Source organism: Scophthalmus maximus, chromosome 4 (genome assembly GCF_022379125.1).
Source record: "Scophthalmus maximus strain ysfricsl-2021 chromosome 4, ASM2237912v1, whole genome shotgun sequence".
Classification (NCBI taxonomy): Eukaryota; Metazoa; Chordata; class Actinopteri; order Pleuronectiformes; family Scophthalmidae; genus Scophthalmus; species Scophthalmus maximus.
In genome coordinates this window covers 13,521,794-13,540,287 of record NC_061518.1, presented here as the reverse complement: position 1 = coordinate 13,540,287, position 18,494 = coordinate 13,521,794, and the positions used below count along the sequence as shown (strand labels likewise).

Genomic DNA, 18,494 nt, shown 5'->3' with positions numbered 1-18,494 from the left:
CCAGGTCCGGACACTTGGTGGATTGAAGAGCCGGTGCAACGAAACTCTACGGGGTCGCCCTCACACACGAGGTGATGCACGGGTGTGGATGAGAGCAGGTGTGAAGAGTGAGCGGACCACTGGAGAACCACTGGCTCGTCCCGCCGGTGAGCTCTGCCCCGCGCGTTGTGGGACGTCTCCGCATGTGCACAGTGAGTAGAAGGTGCGGGGCACGCGCATGCGCACTTGCGGCTCCGGTGAAAAAAAACATGTAAACATGTCAGCCGGAGACATCACTGAGAGCATGGTATCATGAGTATGTATTTATATATAGGTGTTATCGTTTTAGATATGTGTGCTGCTGCAGATTCAACTGAGCACTAAAACAAAAATAAATGGCATCATAATCATCTGTGGCGAAAAGTAACTGAGTACATTTACTTAAGTACAAATTATACATAGGTTACTTGTAGCAATTTTGCTTTAAAAATGGCCTACGGTACTTTATTTAATTAATTAATTATCTGTCAATCTACAAGTCAATCACTTAAAAATGATAATATCTTGACTTTGTTTAACCCTTAACATTTTTACTCTTCATTTGTTTTCAATATAAAATCTCAATTTTTAAAGCAACTTTTAATGAAAGGCCTTCTGTCTTATGAAGATGGGCTCTACAATCATCTCAGTGGCTGCAGCAGCTCGCTGTGGCTTTTAAGTCGGTGGCAGCCACAGCAGCCACTGGCCTGCAGCTGTAGCTGCCACTTTATGTGGCTGCAGCCACCGACCAGCCACAGCTTTTGCAGCTGTTAATGGCGACAGCCACTGACCTGCTACCTGCTTTTTGAACTAAATACCAATGGTTGAGTGTTTGTTTATTGAAAGGATCCCCATTACACTGGGGTGAAGTCGTCTTCATATTTGACGTTCGTCAATTTTCGCGGCTGTTAGTTTGTGAAAAAGGCCGATCGATTTAAAATGTCTTTTAAGGGCTACCGTAGTGCAGTGTAGTTGCTATGCAACCAGATGCGCGTCTCCTCTCCCCGCGTCTCAATGGCTGAAAGAAGTTTTAATAAAAGGGCCCAGTCCGTCGTCTCACGGGTTTGTACTCTCGTTTTTTTCCTCATGTTTCAATCTGAACAGCTTTTGTGCTTCCAGCAAAAGTTCTGACGGTAACGACCCTCTAACACTGAGGCACCGTGTTAACCTTGTCAACACATACTCCGTGTTTCCTGTGGCTGCTTCACAACACAGGCTTTCCCTTCTTAAGAATTAGAATTTCACAATAAATAAAAACAACAATTAAAACAAAACATTCTATTATGATGCAAATGAAATATTGATGCGACGATTACAGGATCAAAGACACACACACACACACACACACACACACACTCCTGTGATCTGTGATCTCATCGGATGTAACAAGTAGTGAAACTTGTCAGAATCCCATTTGAATTATAGAGGACGAAGAGGCAAGACACTGAGTTACTTGACCACATTTGAAAATACAAAACCCGGACCGAGACAACCACCCAGAAAGACGAGGACAACTTCTTGAGGAACTCTCGCTCTTAGGCAAAATGGTGAGGGAGAATTTGACCAACTTTCCAGAGATGGCAGAGGAAACAGATTTGATTTTCTGGTACAGACTTTTCAGAGTGAAATAGCTCATAAGAAGGACGTTATTCAATGGATGAGATGTAATAATTAAGTTTATAGTAGAAAGACAGTTATATTTACATTACCTGGCATAATGCTGCATGGCTTAGTCAGACACAAGCACTGGAGCAATGGATCTTCAGCCACTTGAGTGTGAAACAAAGTTGAATGACACCTTGAATGTCTGAAAGATGTGGAACATTTTAAGGGTTGAATGGATTTTGTAGCCAAAAGTACGAATGAGTAGATAAGAATCAAAAATGCATGAAAAGTGTGAAAATGGGTACATTTTGAACTTTCCCTCAGTTCATTTCAATGGATCAAAAACCGTAGAAAACGATGAATATTTCAGAAAGTATGAAATGTTACTCAAAATAGTTTTCAGTTGAATACTGTCCTCATTGAGCTGAACATTATGACGTTTGAATAAAGTTTCTAGGTTTAAAAAATGTGGAAACCTTTTTGGAGAATAACATGTTGTGAATGCTTCCAGCATTCTCACTGGTTGTAGGTCTTTCCAATTGAGTTCAGTTCTATGTTGTCGTAAATTTCTAAATGGTCTCTTTAGGGGATTAATTGTCATAAAATCTAACACTCTGTCTTGTCTTGTTGTTTGGACAAAGAAACGTCAGTCCTCCAGCGCCAAGGCTGAGGGGTCCAAGATGGCTGAATTGAGGCCACCGGCAAAATCTGCTTCTGGTCTCAGAAAGAATCACACAGATGACCTTTTAGCAAAGGAAGAACAATACAAGTAAGACTCTCTGTTCCCATTTCTGGTGGCTTTGTTTTGATTCGATTTGAAAGAATTTTTTGTGAAAGATCATCAGAGACCATATGATTAATATTGAATCTTTATAACATTTTCAATGAGATTATCATATGAATGATAAAGAACACTGAGTAAATGGCACTTACTTTGGATTTGAGGTATTATTTGTCTTGAACACTGCTCCTTCGCGTTCTGTAGGTTCCTTGATCAACCCTAGAAACTCTTCACATGTTACCTTGACTTTTTACTGGTTTTTAGTACCTCAAATTTCTCTATGCTGAGTTCACTTTTACAAAACTCCTCACACAGTTAGCACAGCCGCTGTCAATATAGACAGAACTGTAATGCCACACAAGTTTTGATCTTTAAACATAGGCATGGCATGTTCTGGCTGCAGGTAAAAGGAACTGTGTGAAGTGTTTTGCAGAGATGACTTCAATAAAGAGATAAAACTGCAATAAATGCTTCTCAATACCATGTGAATACAACTCCTCCCTTTCTCCTGCAAAAAATGAATGAGAGAATTGTCTCCAATAATGGTGGAGGAATTTTAGATAAATAAATAAAGCCCATTTCAAATTCATGTTTATGTAATAAGTTTTCATCATTTTCATTTTTGATGAATAAATTTCCATCATTTTATTTCCATCAGACTCTTGAATGCAGAGCTAGAAGCCAAAACAGCAGATATAGTGAGACAGGCAGAAGAAATCATGGTAAGTTATGACATTTTTTTTCTTTTCAGTGAGTTAATCTGTCAGAATAGAAGCACGAAAAAAATCAACTGACGGGGGAGCTGACGAGTGGGAGGTGAAGCTTGAGGGGCAGACTGGCTTTACAACTGACACTGGTTCTTGGTGTTTATGGTATTTTAGAGAGAACAGAGTGATGTTCTGTCGAAGCCCTTATCCAGCCTCCTGCTTTCGGATAATGAAGACGAAGAGGATTCAAGGTAATGAAAAATCTAAACCTCAGAAGTTTAGAGGGTGGAGCACGCCATGAGAATGCCTGTGGATGTTTTAGTGGCTAACTTTCTCTTGTGACCACTTCACAGGTCTATATTTATTCCAGTGAAATACTCCAGCCTCCAAACAGACTTTTAAAATATCCCTTAAATGAATGCAGCATAAGAGACATAACTTATTCAATGAAAAAGACATCTATTTCTTTGTTTATCTGTCTTCCAACTTGTCTTCCTGTACATCTGTTCACCTGCAGGACAATGAAGCCTCGACAGAGCACTGTGCAGGGGGCTGATGTGAAGGTATCATATCAGAATATTATATTAGTGTTTCTGTAATTATAGTTTGTGAATGCTTTAGGCCTACATTATAATATGCTGTTTCTATTTCCTTTTTTTAGATGGTGTCAAAAAAACTAAAATCAACATCACAGAACATGTGTACCGGAAGTAAAACAGCGTGAGTTTGGTTTAATATAATTTCCAAAACCCTTACAAACACTTTTATTGATAAGACAACAATGTAAAGGGACACTCTTTTTGAAAATTATATTTTCCAATAATATTACCCTTATAGGCCCCCCTTTTTATTTGCTTGATTACAGAAGCTCCAAGGCGTCTCATGCAGATAAGTCAGCAGAAGATTCTGCTGATTTTTTCCTAGCAAAGGCGATACATAGCATGGCAGAGAAGATGAGCGACACGGTCATTCAAGATAATGTTACGGATGATCATGATGTGTCTAATGCTGGAGACAATGTGGGATCAGGTACATTTTTATTTCATTTTCAATAATAAACTTCAGTTAACTATAAATAAAAGAACAATTTGTGCAAATACTTACCAACCAAATAGATTGGTTCATTGAAAATGTTTTAATTGTAATAAAATCAGAAAATTTTGCCACTTCAGAATCCCTACTTAAATCTAAATTGGAGGAATTGAATAATTCATGAGATGAGTTTGATGTTTATGTTGTAACTTGAGCCGTGAATGAAAGCCATTTTTCATGTGGTCACTGTTCTGTTTGTTAAGGCATTTCGGATGTTCACATGCGGGTTTTCAATGCAAAACTTCGGATTATGCAAGAAGAACTTGATCAGCTCTCATGTGAATATTACAAGAAGGTACTGTAAAATTTGTGATGGACAATTAGAAATGTAACTGCCCCTGCCTCACTTTTTACAGCATCTTAACACACTGGTGGTTGCATTATTGTCTTTGAATCGCTGCTTCTAATACATTACTTATTATTGCTCTGCTGTTGCAGGATGATGAAAATGCAAAACTTAGTGCAAAAATTAAGGAGCTTGAGGAAGATAGAGCCAGATTACAGAGGACCACCAGCATTCAGCAAACGCAGATTGAGAAGCACAGAGCTTTAGCGGAGGAGTCTGCTAAAAAATCTGATGGTCTTCAGCTGCAGGTGTCTGGTTTACTCAAGGTTTGTGTCGCTGCAAAAACACTGTCGATGACTGACGGTACAGCTAACTGTTCAAACCTGACACCATCTTCCATCACTCATGCGAGTTGAATCCTTTGCGATGCATTTCTGGCTTCGCTCTGTGCAGGAAATAGAAAATCTGAATAGATCCAACAAACAAGCAGCAGCCGCCCACGGCACCGTGGAGGTTCGTCTGAACAGAGCTCAGGAGGAGGTGGAGAGGTTGAAGACTCAGCTGGGCAAGATGAAACAGATGAGTAAGGTAGGTGGTAAATTACAGTGCTGTTGGAACTGATAACAGTTTAAAACCATGTTTTTGTGTGTGTGTGTTAGTATTGTACCTATCTGTGGTAAAGTAAAAAAATCTTTCTCAAAGTCTTTCATATACAGCAGCTGAATTTTACAGCAGTGAACTTCGTCTGACTAATTAAGCCTCTTACATTCGGCTGAATAAGGACAAGACAAGCGAGGAACATCAGAGCAAAGAGAATCTACTTGCCGAAAACAAAATGCTAAAGAGACAGAAAGCGGAACTCATTGTGGGTTTCAAGAAGCAGCTCAAGCTGATTGACATTCTCAAAAAACAAAAGGTAAGAGCCTCTTCTCTTCCATACCCTGGTAATACAAACCCAGTCACTAGTTTTTAGTTCAACATTCAACATTCAACATGTTTGTTTATTGTTTTTATTGTTGTGTCTGCAGATGCATTTTGAAGCTGCCAAGCTGCTGTCGTTCAAAGAAGACGAGTTCATGAAAGCTCTAGACTGGGGGAAATCATAAACACTGAGAGATTTGGGTATTTCGAGTAAATATTTCTGTGTAGTTGAATTCAAAGGCATAGAGGTTCGTACATATTTTTACCGATACATTTTCATGAACATACACTCTCTGAAACGCCCGTCTATATAAATGAAGAAATAAATGAATGACCCAAAAACTCTGAGCCGATATATATTTAGTCTTCACCTTGGGCCTGTCCCACACGCATGTCTTAACTGTTTAGTTTGAAAATAGTGGTTCAGGCTTTCATCAAATAACATGACATGCACTCTTTGCTTCTTTACCTCGGACAAAGTCAGTGACTTAAAAGAAGGAGCCAGTCCAAAAGTGTGTACATGAGCACTTGCGTTCACCACATGCAAATCTGGAAGCTACCTGTCTGTCGGGAGCTGAGCTGGTGTATGTCTTCACGTGATTTGTATGTTGAACGTTTTACGACACAGTGCACATTTTGCATGTCCCGGGTCCTGGTCTTTCTCAAGCCATCTTTGACCGTCAGAATAGGCTTCAAGCTGCAACTCTGACGCGCAGATACAGAAACAATTTGATTATGATTTTCCTCAAAACTTCTCCAGGCTTGGAAATTGCTTCATGACTGTACGAACCCTGGATTCAGCAGTTTGTTTTTTTTTAGGTAAAAAGGAAATTGGGTTAAAGGTGTCTAGATAGTTTTAAAAAATGATATTCCTGTGTGTTGTTGAATTCAAAGGCGTCAGTTTGCAGTCTTTCTGAATATAATTTGTGTTACGAATACAAATCTCTAAAGAATGCTACTGAGTGGTCACTGTAGCCTTAGCCTGCCCTCTAGTGGCAAACTGAAAGAAAAGCGTTTAAGCGTCACCATCCCAGCTGTCTTCAGAGGAGATATCAGCCGGACGTGCTTTAAAGTTTTTTCTGAAGTCTTCGTCAAAGTGCTCCAGGTCGTCCTCACGAAGCAAGCCCTGAAAGTAGATACACTGCTGGTCAGACACTTTGTGCATCTAAAGAAGATGTGAAGCTGTGTGAAATGATTCATACGCTGCTCATACCTTCGGCATGTATCCGAGGAGTTTTGTTGCATGACGTTTAAGAAGTTTCTGCCTTTCTTCTTCAATTATCTGTCGATGCAGTGCCTCCCTCTCCTGCTCCGCTGCTCTTTCTTTGGCCTCCAGTTCCTGAGGAAAGGGGTTGAAATGTCAAAGGAGGTTGTTCACAACTGGCATAACAATCAAAAGGCACACCAGCTGCTGAAGCTACACCAGCACCACCTTATGCTTGATGTAATGGGTCGTACCAAGTCAGCCTCGCGCTGCCGTCTCCTGTCCTCTATCAGGTTCTCAACCTCGCGTTTGTGCTCAAGTTGCTTCATGCGTCTTTTCTGGGCGTTCATCTGCTCTATCCGATCGTCCTCGGCAAACTTAGTCATCATTGTTTTCCTGAAGGCCTCATCTTCCTCTTTCTCTGCCTTCCTCTGCATCTCTTTGAAAGCCATCTGGTCCTGGAACGTCTGCTGCATCATCAGCCTCTGTCTGATTTTCTCCTCCATAGCTTCCTGTAAGAAGAAAGTTAAAAAAAATGTTGGGAATAATTTGGTGACATTGAAAATTTCCAGCCCCAGAGCACACACAATGTGCTGCTTAGTGCATGTCTCCTGGTGCAGTCGAAATCCCTGTTAATTATGAGCTTTATCTCGTTGGGATGTTAATTCTCACATTGCTTTGTTAAGATGGTTTGCAGTGACGATACACTACAAAATGTGTCAATTAAAAAACAATGATAGTAAAACTTGGTGTGACTACAACATAGCATAATAGTTCTATAATTATACTATACTAAGTATTTATTAAGCAAATCATCCAACCACAATTGACATATGACAGCATTCATGATCCTTACAATTTCTCTCTGCCTGTTCGCTTCTTCTTGTTCCTCTAAATAAAGTTCCTCACGGACTTGCTCCATCTTTTCGCGCTGCTGCCTCTCCTCTTCAATCCTCTTAGACAGCTAGAGGAGGAGAGAGAAGGGTGATGTTAGTGATATTTGGTTCCAGGTACAGGCACGACTCAACAGATAAATAAATTAGAAAGAAGTTGTCTCAACCTTTTTGTAAAGTTTCTCTTTGGCTTCTTCCATCTCTTGGATCTTGGCCATTCTGCCATCCTCCATGTGCTGCTGATGGCTCGCAAACTCCACGATGCGTCTGTTCTCAGCCTCCACCTTTTCTTGCTCCATGCGTCTCCACTCGGCCTGCTGCCTCTTGAATTCTTCAATGTGCTGCTTAGTGGCTCTGACCTTCTCCAGTTTCAGCTGCCTCTCCCTTCACCAAAACAACAACATGTTTAAGTAAATCCATCATACTGCCACAGTCTCCAGGATTATTTTTAGAAAAAAAACTGGTGCTTATAGGAAATATGCATCAATTTACAGATTTCATGCAATGAAATGAACATTTTTTATTTCCCACTTCTGGTCTACATGTCCCCTCCACTGCTGAATTAATTTTATCTACTCAAGACCACCCATGAGACAAAAGAGGATTAACCTAAAGATCCTGGTTCCATCAGCCTTGATCAATGTGCGGCTTTTCAGGATGTCACCAATCACATTTGGAAGGGGGATTTAATTCTTGTATTTTTTGTTGCGCATGTGTAACGGTGGTCCAGCCAGTCGAGTGCGTGCAGTACAGTTTGTAAACCTCACTCCCGGACATGTTTAGAGACGTGTTAGTGCTCATGACTTTTAGCTCCCTTGGTAGAGCGCCCCTCTCCCATGCGGAGGTCGGGGGTTCGAGTCCCCCCCACACAACTCGCACCCTACATTACTACTCTCTTTAACTGAACAGGCTAAATTCAAACCCATGGAAGTTTTAAGGGATGTTTTTGCTGATCCTGAAATCATATCCCTCGACACTGGTGGTTTGGCGACAGTGAGAGAATTAGTAATGATGAAGGACTCACATCTGATCCTCCTCGTAAATCTTCCTGATGATCTCGTCCACTAAGAGCTTCTCTTTGAGGAACTCCTCGTACGCCTCTTGTCTCCTGCGCTCCCTCACCACGAACTGCTGCTCCAGCTGCCTCTGATACTGCACCTGCTCCTCGTGGTGTTTCTGCTCCAGCCTCTGCTGCTCAACGGCTGCTCGCTCACGCTCTCTCTCCAATTTGAGAGCATAGTCTGCCTCCTCACGCTAAAATGAAATGAAATTAATTAAATCACAATTTAAAAAATAATTTAAAAGCTATTCATGGAGTATCTCAACCTATAAGTATGAGACCTGATACTTTCTTCCCAGCCCTTAATTACTAAGAACCAATGTAATCCTGAAGTGGCCCCTTGAGCTTACTTTAACATAATTCCCAAAATGTTGATAAACACAAGCCCATGCATACAGCTGATCTTACTTTCTCTTAGCAAGGACTACTGTACACAATTATAGCAATGGTCCTTCTGCTCAGTATTTTCTATTTTACAACTTGAACTAACTGAAAAATACTTTTAAAATGTTGTGGCTGATATCAACAGGGACAGTCGTGCTCACCATTGTCTCAAACCTCATCGCTTCCTGCTCGGCCAACTGAGCCGCTCTCCCCTTGTTCAGATATGCAGATTTCAGTTTTGACTCCAATGCTCGAAGCTCCACGCTGAAAAGGTTTAAAGAGACCAAAGAGAGGGTTGAAGAGACCAAAGAGAGGGTTGAAGAGACCAAAGAGAGGGTTGAAGAGACCAAAGCAGTAAAAGACTATACATGTACAGTAAGTCATGGTTATGAAGTAAGTGTGTTTACCTGTTGTCTTTGATATGCTGCCTCATTTTCTCTTCTCTTTCCTTTTCATAGTTGATGCGGGCGAGCTCTTTGGCCATTCTCTCCTCTTGTTCAATTTGCTCCTCCCTGTTTATTCTGTCCTCCTCTGCCTGCAGATCAGATTTAATTATGACTATCTGCAGCGTTTGGGTAACATACTGTTAAAAAGCAGACATTGCCCAAATTAGTGATACATTTTCCCTACAATTGCTCCAAAAATGAGGTGCTTCTTTTAAAAAGGAACCACCTTTTTGGTTCGATTCAGAATCTCTACGTTTGTTTTTAAGCAAAGATCAACTGACAAAAAAGCCAATTCGTTCACTTTTCAGAAAAGTGCAGTAACGTGTTCATATTCATACTTGAGAAGCTGGTGCGTGCGAATATTAGGCATTTTTTGATTAATAAGGACGAGTCATAAAACATAAAAAGGTTATTTTATTTTATTATTTTCCAGCTCTAGGGTGCTGGTGTGTCATTGGCCGACAGTGGTGTGACGTGGGCTCACCTTCAGCAGGGCGCTCTCCATCTGCCTCTCCTCCCGCTCCTCCCGCACGTGGCGCGCCTGCCTCCTCCTCTCGGTGCCCTCCTCGTCCCGCACGATGGCCTGCAGCCGCCGCTCCGTGTGCACGCGCTTGGCCTCCTGCTGCCTCCGCAGCTCGTCGCTCTGCCGCTGCGTCATCAGCCGCTCCTGCCAGCTGGCGCCCCAGTTGCGTCTCTGTCCCGGAGACAAGGACAGACAGCGGTGGGACAGTGACGTGAGACAGGTTGGTCCATGTGAACGGTGGGGTCAGGTGGGTGGAGGCTCACCATGTCTGTGCTGATCTTCGTCAGTGGTCGAGATGTTCGGAGGAGAGGGTCTGAAGGTGCCGCTTCTTGCCCGGAGGTCGGGCTGCAACTGACTGGAGTCCTCCTCCTTCCGCTCCTACACTTCGGATCAAAGCGGGATCAAAGAGGTCAAAAACAGACATGTGACATCATCACAACTGTCGGCTTTGCCACGTGACCCGGACTCGAACCTTGACCCACACGCACTGTGATTTCCACTGGAAACACTTCTGTCCCCCAACATGGCTCATATTATACACTTCAGGTCTTTTTAAAGCAATATTAAACTACTGGATATTTTTCTTATACATAAATAATTCTGAGGTTGCAATCTAGATAGCAGACACTGAGCCTGCAGATGATACATCTGTCGACAAATCGTTGTCCATAAGATGCACATCAAGTTGTCTGATCAACAGTTTACTGACATGAATGAGAAAGAAAAGCATCAAATCCAAACGTTTACTAAGCTGAGAGAGAGCAAATATTTGGCATTTTTGCATGACTAAAAGAAATTGATTATAAAAACTAGTTACGGGTTTCCCGTTGATCGACTAATCCACAAACTGTTGCAACTACTGGAAAATGAGGATGTTTTAAAAACAGTTTTGTTACCTCTGCCTTTTATTACCTCTATCAAGGTTTTGTGTTTTTGCGCACAGGATATTATTATTATGCACACAAGCTATTAACACCTCATTTCCCTTCTCTCACCCACACAGGTCGTGGCAGATGTTCCATCCACACTGAGTCTGGTTCTTCTTGAGGTCTCTTCCTGTTAAAAGGGATTTTTTTTCTCTCCATGGTCGCCGAGTGTTTGCTCATTGTGAAAACTGTTGGTTTTCTCTATAATATTATAAGGTCTCAACCTTACTATGTAAAGTGCTATGTAAGTGAATTGAGGGAGGGATGAAGGAAAAGGTGCTGATTCCATACAAATTGCCCTGCAAAGACGACCTTGGACCCCTCTATTGCCAACTGTGATGTTGAGTCAGGTCTCTGCCACCACACCCAGGACCAGGTGATGGGTTCGTGAGTTAAACCCTGCATATTTATCAATGGAGGCCACACTACGGGGCCAGGTGGGAACAACAACACCATGTTGATCATGTATTTTATAACCTTCTGCTTATTAGAATCTAAGCTCTGCTGCCAGGCACGTCAATGAGCTTTCTCCGCTTCTTCAGAGAGCTCCCTCAGCCCTAGGTCTTTTAGTAGGCATGATGTTGAATTACCCACAAACCCTCTTGCGCCTTCCCAGGTCCACCTCCATTCTCTCCATTCCATTCTAGGGGTAGATGAACAGTGTTCCGCCGGTACAATCCTACTGATGAGAGGCATTTTGGGAGCACTAGCCATTCCCGTATGAATGAGTTGGCTTCGCTTTCATCTTTCTCGCGGCTGATGTGGGGACTTCACACAGCTTCAGTGGCCACATTACCCTTGGGTACAGGGTGAAGTTAAAACAACACACCTTGTACTTTCCAGGTAGCTGGCTGGAGTCGATCTTGGCCTGGCCTACTGACAGCTGCTGAAGGACGGTATTCCCAATCGCCTTGTCTGAAAGGCTAGATGTATATACTGCCTTCCCAGACTTCTGATGGGCTGGCCTGCGATGCGAGGGACGTCTTCTCCGCTGACGGTGAGGGTGGCCCTATCATTTTGCTCCCCTTCTTGCAAGGAAAGGCTCCTTGATTTACATGCCTTGAATTTCATTCTGGCCCAAGTGATCAGTTCATCCAGCCTCTTCAAGAGCCTGGACATCCATGGCGCATTTTGGAGCAAGCATGGGATGTCATCAACGTAGCTCGTTAGTGGGGGGAGGTTCCGGCCTGCAGGCAAGAGTCCTCTGCCCACTATCTGCTCAAGATGACTTCAAAGGCTGCAATGAACAGAATGGAGCAACCCATTGCGATTACCAATTCCATTTGCTGCCAGATGGTAGTAGAATTCTGTAGTTTGAAACACCTATGCAGGTCCTGGAAGTAGCCCATCACCATGGCCTTGATGTCCTCTGGGATGTAAAAGAAATCAAGGGCAAATGCAATGAGTTGGTGTGGCACTGGCCCGTACGCATTTGCTAAATCTAGCCACATGACATGGAGGTCTTTCTTCTCCCTCTTATTGCGCTGGATCTGTTACCAGATCATGCTGGTCTGTTCCACACAGCCTGGGATCCCAATCTTCTGGCAGCTGGTGTCGATGTAGCCATTCGCACTCAAGTAGGTGGTCATTCTTTGCCGTGACTGAGAAAAAAAATCTTACCCTCAACATTCAGCAGAGCTATACTCCTGAACTAGTCTATTGTCTTGGAGTTCTGCTCTTTAGGGATGAAGACTGCCGCTGCCCATTGCAACTCTGATTGAATGATCCGCTTGATGTTCTCAACAGGGTTCATTGAATCTTCACTCTTGGGCAGTTCTTATTCAGCTTGTATGGGATCATGTTTGGCCCCGGTGCTGATGCTGATGTTGCCTGTCTGACTGCCTGCCTGACCTCGCTGAGTTTGGATGGGGATGTGTCGAAAAGTACTTATGGGTCTGTGGACTTTGGCACATAACCTGGTGGGCCCAGAGACTCATTCCTCACAGGGTCGCTGTATTGAACATGAATGTGTTCCTCCAGCTCTTCATTGGAAATCTCCAGCCTTCCACTGGTCTTCTCCTCGAGGATTGGTGGGCGCAAAGTGGAAGGGGTCGGTCTCGAAGAAGTTAGCCCTCTCCTTCTCCTTTCTTTTCCTCAGCCACCGGATGCGCTGTCCTCCGCAGGTTAGCCAGATCCAAAGAACAAGTGGCAGCCGCCCACAGCACCATGGAGGTTCGTCTGAACAGAATTCTGGAGGAGCGTTGGAGAGGTTAAAGACTCAGCTGAGCAAAATTAAACATGAATAAGGTAGGTGGTACATTACAGTGCTGCTGGGAGTGATAAAACATAATCTTGGTTAACTTACTGTAGGTATTCAAATTTGGGGTTTTCCATTATTACAAGTTAAACAATTGATGATGAATACACTATTGTCTGTTTCTTGAATATGGTTTATTCACCTTTGCCCATATCCGTCTTTTTGTATATTGTTCTACAAGTATTTATTCTTTTGACAGCAGGTGTTTCATATTAACTGTGTTATAGAACTAGATGTAAAACAGAAAAAAAGCAATTCCCTAAATTGATCTAAATCATCTACATGTATGTATATTAAGGGCCCGAGCCGCCAACAAGCGTGAGGCCCCTATTGTAATCGAATGGAATTGTTCTTAGGACAAATGAATTTTGAGGGGCCTAAACGTGCTTGAAAAGTAGTTAAAATTTGCATATGCATCAGGACTGGTAAATTTTTTTTGTATTTTAGGGGTCTTGGGCATAGGCGTGCCAAAATGACTCAATAAAGCCCCCTAGCACATTTCAATGTCAACGCACCCAGCTCTAACTTTGATGTAGATGAACGAAATTTGGGCGGCACGTGTATCACGTCAAGACCTACAAAAAGTCAGCGGCCGCCATTATCTCGGATCAACAGGAAGTCGGCCTTTTTGATTTTGGGGGCAAAGGTGGCGCATTTTTGGACATCTTCACACATCATACTTTAACAAACTCCTCTGACAGATTTCACACATGCAAAATTCAAATCTGGTGTGTCATCCCAAGACCTATGTGGATCAAAAGATGTTAAATGCTTGTTTTTATTTTATTCTTTGCTTCACTCCCTTTCCTTTATTGAAAAACTATCACTATGTCATCTTTAGCAGATAACAGGGAGCAGACTTTTCTTTTGACATTTTAAATGAAGAGAGGGCTTTCAGGAATAACCAGTACAATCAAAAATAATATACATAAAGTAGCACAAACATTATCAAACATATGATTAAAAGAAGAGAAAAGATATAAAGAATTTAATCTTTTATTTTGATAGAATTTTAACAGCATTTGTGTTTGTATTGTACGTATACTGTGGTATGGTCTTGGAGTGTGGAGATCAGAAGTCTTTCATGTACAGCAGCTGAATTTTGACATGTACAGTGAACTTAAAAACAAAAATATACGTGTACCATATGCAATACTGTGTATAATCTGAAGACAATGTTGGAGGAAAATTCATTGAGCTCTTTTTAAACAGAACTGAATTTGAATATGCTGCGTAAATCTCTTTGTTTTGCATCTGAGAACTTGCAGAGGTTGTCTGACTTGTTCTAATGTAGCCTCTTACATTCTGTTGAATAAGGACAAGAAAAACAAACAGAAAGCATCACTCATTGTGGGTTTCAACAAGCAGCTCAGGCTGATTGACATTCTCAAAAGACACAAGGTAAGTGTCTTTTCCATATCCTGGTAATACAAACCAAGTTTATAGTTTTTAATCAAAAATAGTGTTTTTATTGTTGTGTCTGCAGATGCAATTTGAACCTGCCATGCTGCTGTCGTTCATGAAAGCTCTAGACTGGGGGAAGTCATGAACTCAGAGATTCAGCATTTATTTTTTTAGGAATAAAGGTAAATTGAGTAAAAGTGTCTAGATAGTCTTTTCTCTGTCTTTCTGAATATAATTTGTGTTACAAATACAAATCTCCAAAGAATGCTACTGAGTGGTCACTGTAGCCTTAGCCTGCCCTCTAGTGGCAAACTGAAAGAAAAGCGTTTAATCGTCACCATCCCAGCTGTCTTCAGAGGAGATATCAGCCGGACGTGCTTTAAAGTTTTTTCTGAAGTCTTCGTCAAAGTGCTCCAGGTCGTCCTCACGAAGCAAGCCCTGAAAGTAGATACACTGCTGGTCAGACACTTTGTGCCCATACAGAAGATGTGAACTTGTGTGAAATGATTCAAACGCTGCTCATACCTTCGGCATGTATCCGAGGAGTTTTGTTGCGTGACGTTTAAGAAGTTTCTGCCTTTCTTCTTCAATTATCTGTCGACGCAGTGCCTCCCTCTCCTGCTCCGCTGCTCTTTCTTTGGCCTCCAGTTCCTGAGGAAAGGTATGGAAATGTCAAAGGAGGTTGTTCACAACTGGCATAACAATCAAAAGGCACACCAGCTGCTGAAGCTACACCAGCACCACCTTATGCTTGATGTAATGGGTCGTACCAAGTCAGCCTCGCGCTGCCGTCTCCTGTCCTCTATCAGGTTCTCCACCTCGCGTTTGTGCTCAAGTTGCTTCATGCGTCTTTTCTGGGCGTTCATCTGCTCTATCCGATCGTCCTCGGCAAACTTAGTCATCATTGTTTTCCTGAAGGCCTCATCTTCCTCTTTCTCTGCCTTCCTCTGCATCTCTTTGAAAGCCATCTGGTCCTGGAACGTCTGCTGCATCATCAGCCTCTGTCTGATTTTCTCCTCCATAGCTTCCTGTTAGAGGAAAGTTTAAAAAAAATTATTGGAAATCATTTGGGGATATTAAAAAATTCAAGCCCCAGAGCACACAGGACCCTGCATGTCTCCTGGTGCAGTCAAAATCTTTTGTTCCTCAATTGACGTATAACAGCATTCATGATCCTTACAATTTCTCTCTGCCTGTTCGCTTCTTCTTGTTCCTCTAAATAAAGTTCCTCACGGACTTGCTCCATCTTTTCGCGCTGCTGCCTCTCCTCTTCAATCCTCTTAGACAGCTAGAGGAGGAGAGAGAAGGGTGATGTTAGTGATATTTGGTTCCAGGTACAGGCACGACTCAACAGATAAATACATTAGAAAGAAGTTGTCTCAACCTTTTTGTAAAGTTTCTCTTTGGCTTCTTCCATCTCTTGGATCTTGGCCATTCTGCCATCCTCCATGTGCTGCTGATGGCTCGCAAACTCCACGATGCGTCTGTTCTCAGCCTCCACCTTTTCTTGCTCCATGCGTCTCCACTCGGCCTGCTGCCTCTTGAATTCTTCAATGTGCTGCTTCGTGGCTCTGACCTTCTCCAGTTTCAGCTGCCTCTCCCTGCACAACAGTAATTCACTGATTTTCTGCAATGCAGTGAAACTTTTGCAGCTTGATATTACATGATTTGACGGAAGATATCTACTCTCTTTTACTGAACAGGACAAATTCAAATCCGTGAATGTTTTAAGGGATGTTTTTGCTCATTCTGAAATCATATCCCTCGACACTGGGGGTTTGGCGACAGTGTGAGAATTAGTAATGATGAAGGACTCACATCTGATCCTCCTCGTAAATCTTCCTGATGATCTCGTCCACTAAGAGCTTCTCTTTGAGGAACTCCTCGTACGCCTCTTGTCTCCTGCGCTCCCTCTCCATGAGCTGCTGCTCCAGCTGCCTCTGATACTGCACCTGCTCCTCGTGGTGTTTCTGCTCCAGCCTCTGCTGCTCAACGGCTGCTCGCTCACGCTCTCTCTCCAATTTGCGACCATAATCTGCCTCCTCACGCTAAAATGAAATTATTATGAATAAATAAATAAATAATAAATATAATATAAATATCAATTATAATAAAAGCTATTCATGAAGTATCTCAACCTATAAGTATGAGACTTTAATTACTAAGAACTTATGTAAACAAAAGCCCATGCATAGAGCTGCTCTAACTTTCTCTCAACAAAACAATTATAGCCATGGTCCTTCTGCTCGGTATTTTCTATATTTACAACTTGAACTAACCGGAAAATACTTTAAAAATGTTGTGGCTGATATCAACAGGGACAGTCGCGCTCACCATTGTCTCAAACCTCATTGCTTCCTGCTCGGCCATTTGTGCCGCTCTCTCCTTGTTCAGATATGCAGATTTCAGTTTTGACTCCAATTCTCGAAGCTCCAAGCTGAAAAGGTTTAAAGAGACCAAAGAGAGAGTTGAAGAGACCAAAGCAGTAAAAGACTATACATGTACAGTAAGTCATGGTTATGAAGTAAGTGTGTTTACCTGTTCTCTTTGATATGCTGCCTCATTTTCTCTTCTCTTTCCTTTTCATAGTTGATGCGGGCGAGCTCTTTGGCCATTCTCTCCTCTTGTTCAATTTGCTTTTCCCTGTATATTCTGTCCTCCTCCTCCTGCAGATCAGATGCGTATCCATAGGTAATTGTAACTCTGCCTCATCAATAGTAAAGACGGGTGTTCCTCGAGGATCAATGTTAGGACCTGTCTCATTTTCTGTTCATATAAATAATCTCGGTATAGGTTTAGATCAGGCAAAGGTTCACCTATACACGGATGATGCAATCATTTATACTACTGCACCATCACTGCCAGTATCAATGGACTCTTTACTGCAGCGGTCAAGGTATTAGATGCCGAAAATACAAATGATTACATGTAAATTCGCAACTAACAGTGACGGTGTGACGTGGGCTCACCTTCAGCAGGGCGCTCTCCATCTGCCTCTCCTCCCGCTCCTCCCGCACGTGGCGCGCCTGCCTCCTCCTCTCGGTGCCCTCCTCGTCCCGCACGATGGCCTGCAGCCGCCGCTCCGTGTGCACGCGCTTGGCCTCCTGCTGCCTCCGCAGCTCGTCGCTCTGCCGCTGCGTCGTCAGCCGCTCCTGCCAGCTGGCGCCCCAGTTGCGTCTCTGTCCCGGAGACAAGGACAGACAGCGGTGGGACAGTGACGTGAGTCAACAGGCGGACAGCGTCGTCCCCGGTGCGTAGCACCCGAGCTAACGCTCGCTTCGGTTCAGCCGACGGCGACTTACCATGTCTGTGCTGTTCTTCGTCAATTCCACCGCCCTCAAGTTTATTCCTCACAACTCTCTGACTCGTGAGCAACTTTAAAATGAAATAAACTCGAGGCGGGTTTCGATGCACGTCTGCCGTGGGTCGTAGTCAACGCGGGGTGTCCGTCGCTGGGTTCCCGCGGTTGTTTGGCATCTCGTTGTCCTGGGAACGCCGCGTGTAGGTTCCTGGCCAATCAGAATGAGCGTTGACATTGACGTCGGGTCCGGGAAAATCAAAATGAATCTAATTCAAGTGTACATGTCTTAATAAACAGCCATGCTATAGGCTTCGTATGAATATATCTATAAGCTTTTTATCATAGCACAAAGTAATCATGGAAACTTATTTTTGAACTAAATTGAATCTATATCTTTGACTGGTCCAGCAGCCAAACACACTCATGTTGCACTTTTTACAACAGAAATAAAACATTGTACAGAAAGTTGCTGAATTTCCCACAAATGTATTGCACGAGTAGTTTGCTTTGCACCTTTTGTCCTGTTCATCCCAAACCAGCAGCAACGGTTCCAGTCTGAAGACTCCTCGATCATGTGAAGCCACCGTCTGGTTCTGTTGTTCATTTGGATTCATAATTTAGAAACATCCAAGCTCTCTGAAATTCATCGTTGACCTGGCGTACCAAATGGTCTGCTTATTTAACAG

General features: G+C 42.9%; 3 protein-coding genes and 1 long non-coding RNA gene across 17 annotated transcripts; 2 read left to right on the top strand and 2 right to left on the bottom strand.

Annotated features, from left to right (window-relative positions):
- The first annotated feature begins 51 nt into the window (after positions 1-51).
- On the top strand, positions 52-5,752 carry tex9 (testis expressed 9). 4 transcript variants are annotated; one of them, XM_035627663.2, is made up of 13 exons: positions 970-1,080; positions 1,444-1,565; positions 2,265-2,392; positions 3,063-3,126; positions 3,286-3,362; positions 3,629-3,674; positions 3,773-3,831; positions 3,977-4,140; positions 4,407-4,498; positions 4,642-4,815; positions 4,943-5,077; positions 5,271-5,405; positions 5,518-5,752. In XM_035627663.2, exons 2-13 carry the CDS (start codon positions 1,563-1,565, stop codon positions 5,593-5,595), a joined length of 1,155 nt encoding a protein of 384 aa, XP_035483556.2. In that variant the 5' UTR covers positions 970-1,080; positions 1,444-1,562; the 3' UTR covers positions 5,596-5,752. The 4 variants fall into 4 exon arrangements, with proteins under 4 accessions (XP_035483555.2, XP_035483554.2, XP_035483556.2 ...); XM_035627662.2 differs by lacking the exons at positions 970-1,080; positions 1,444-1,565 and adding an exon at positions 52-191; XM_035627661.2 differs by lacking the exon at positions 1,444-1,565 and having other exon boundaries at positions 898-1,080.
- On the bottom strand, positions 5,456-11,805 carry LOC118301945 (meiosis-specific nuclear structural protein 1-like). 5 transcript variants are annotated; one of them, XM_035627658.2, is made up of 11 exons: positions 11,676-11,805; positions 10,184-10,303; positions 9,882-10,091; positions 9,359-9,486; positions 9,113-9,215; positions 8,532-8,761; positions 7,675-7,891; positions 7,471-7,578; positions 6,869-7,126; positions 6,624-6,749; positions 5,456-6,536 (listed from the first exon to the last, which is right to left on the bottom strand). In XM_035627658.2, the coding sequence occupies exons 2-11, from the start codon at positions 10,184-10,186 to the stop codon at positions 6,426-6,428; spliced, it is 1,494 nt and encodes a 497-aa protein (XP_035483551.2). In that variant the 5' UTR covers positions 10,187-10,303; positions 11,676-11,805; the 3' UTR covers positions 5,456-6,425. The 5 variants fall into 5 exon arrangements, with proteins under 5 accessions (XP_035483551.2, XP_035483550.2, XP_047187395.1 ...); XM_035627657.2 differs by having other exon boundaries at positions 10,184-10,298; positions 11,676-11,693; XM_047331439.1 differs by lacking the exon at positions 11,676-11,805 and adding an exon at positions 11,437-11,616.
- On the top strand, positions 10,184-17,619 carry LOC118301949. Of its 7 annotated transcripts, none has more exons than XR_004790412.2 (7): positions 10,184-10,466; positions 10,924-11,843; positions 12,347-13,093; positions 14,421-14,504; positions 14,590-14,689; positions 16,902-17,013; positions 17,097-17,619. It is a non-coding gene; the product is annotated as an uncharacterized LOC118301949 (long non-coding RNA). The 7 variants fall into 7 exon arrangements; XR_004790413.2 differs by having other exon boundaries at positions 10,924-12,423; positions 12,945-13,093; XR_004790409.2 differs by having other exon boundaries at positions 10,924-12,423; positions 12,593-13,093.
- Positions 14,084-18,021, bottom strand: LOC118301946 (meiosis-specific nuclear structural protein 1-like). Its single transcript, XM_035627660.2, has 10 exons — positions 17,810-18,021; positions 17,477-17,686; positions 17,046-17,173; positions 16,842-16,944; positions 16,326-16,555; positions 15,892-16,108; positions 15,688-15,795; positions 15,278-15,535; positions 15,033-15,158; positions 14,084-14,945 (listed from the first exon to the last, which is right to left on the bottom strand). The coding sequence occupies exons 1-10, from the start codon at positions 17,810-17,812 to the stop codon at positions 14,835-14,837; spliced, it is 1,494 nt and encodes a 497-aa protein (XP_035483553.1). The 5' UTR covers positions 17,813-18,021; the 3' UTR covers positions 14,084-14,834.
- Positions 18,022-18,494: the final 473 nt, after the last annotated feature.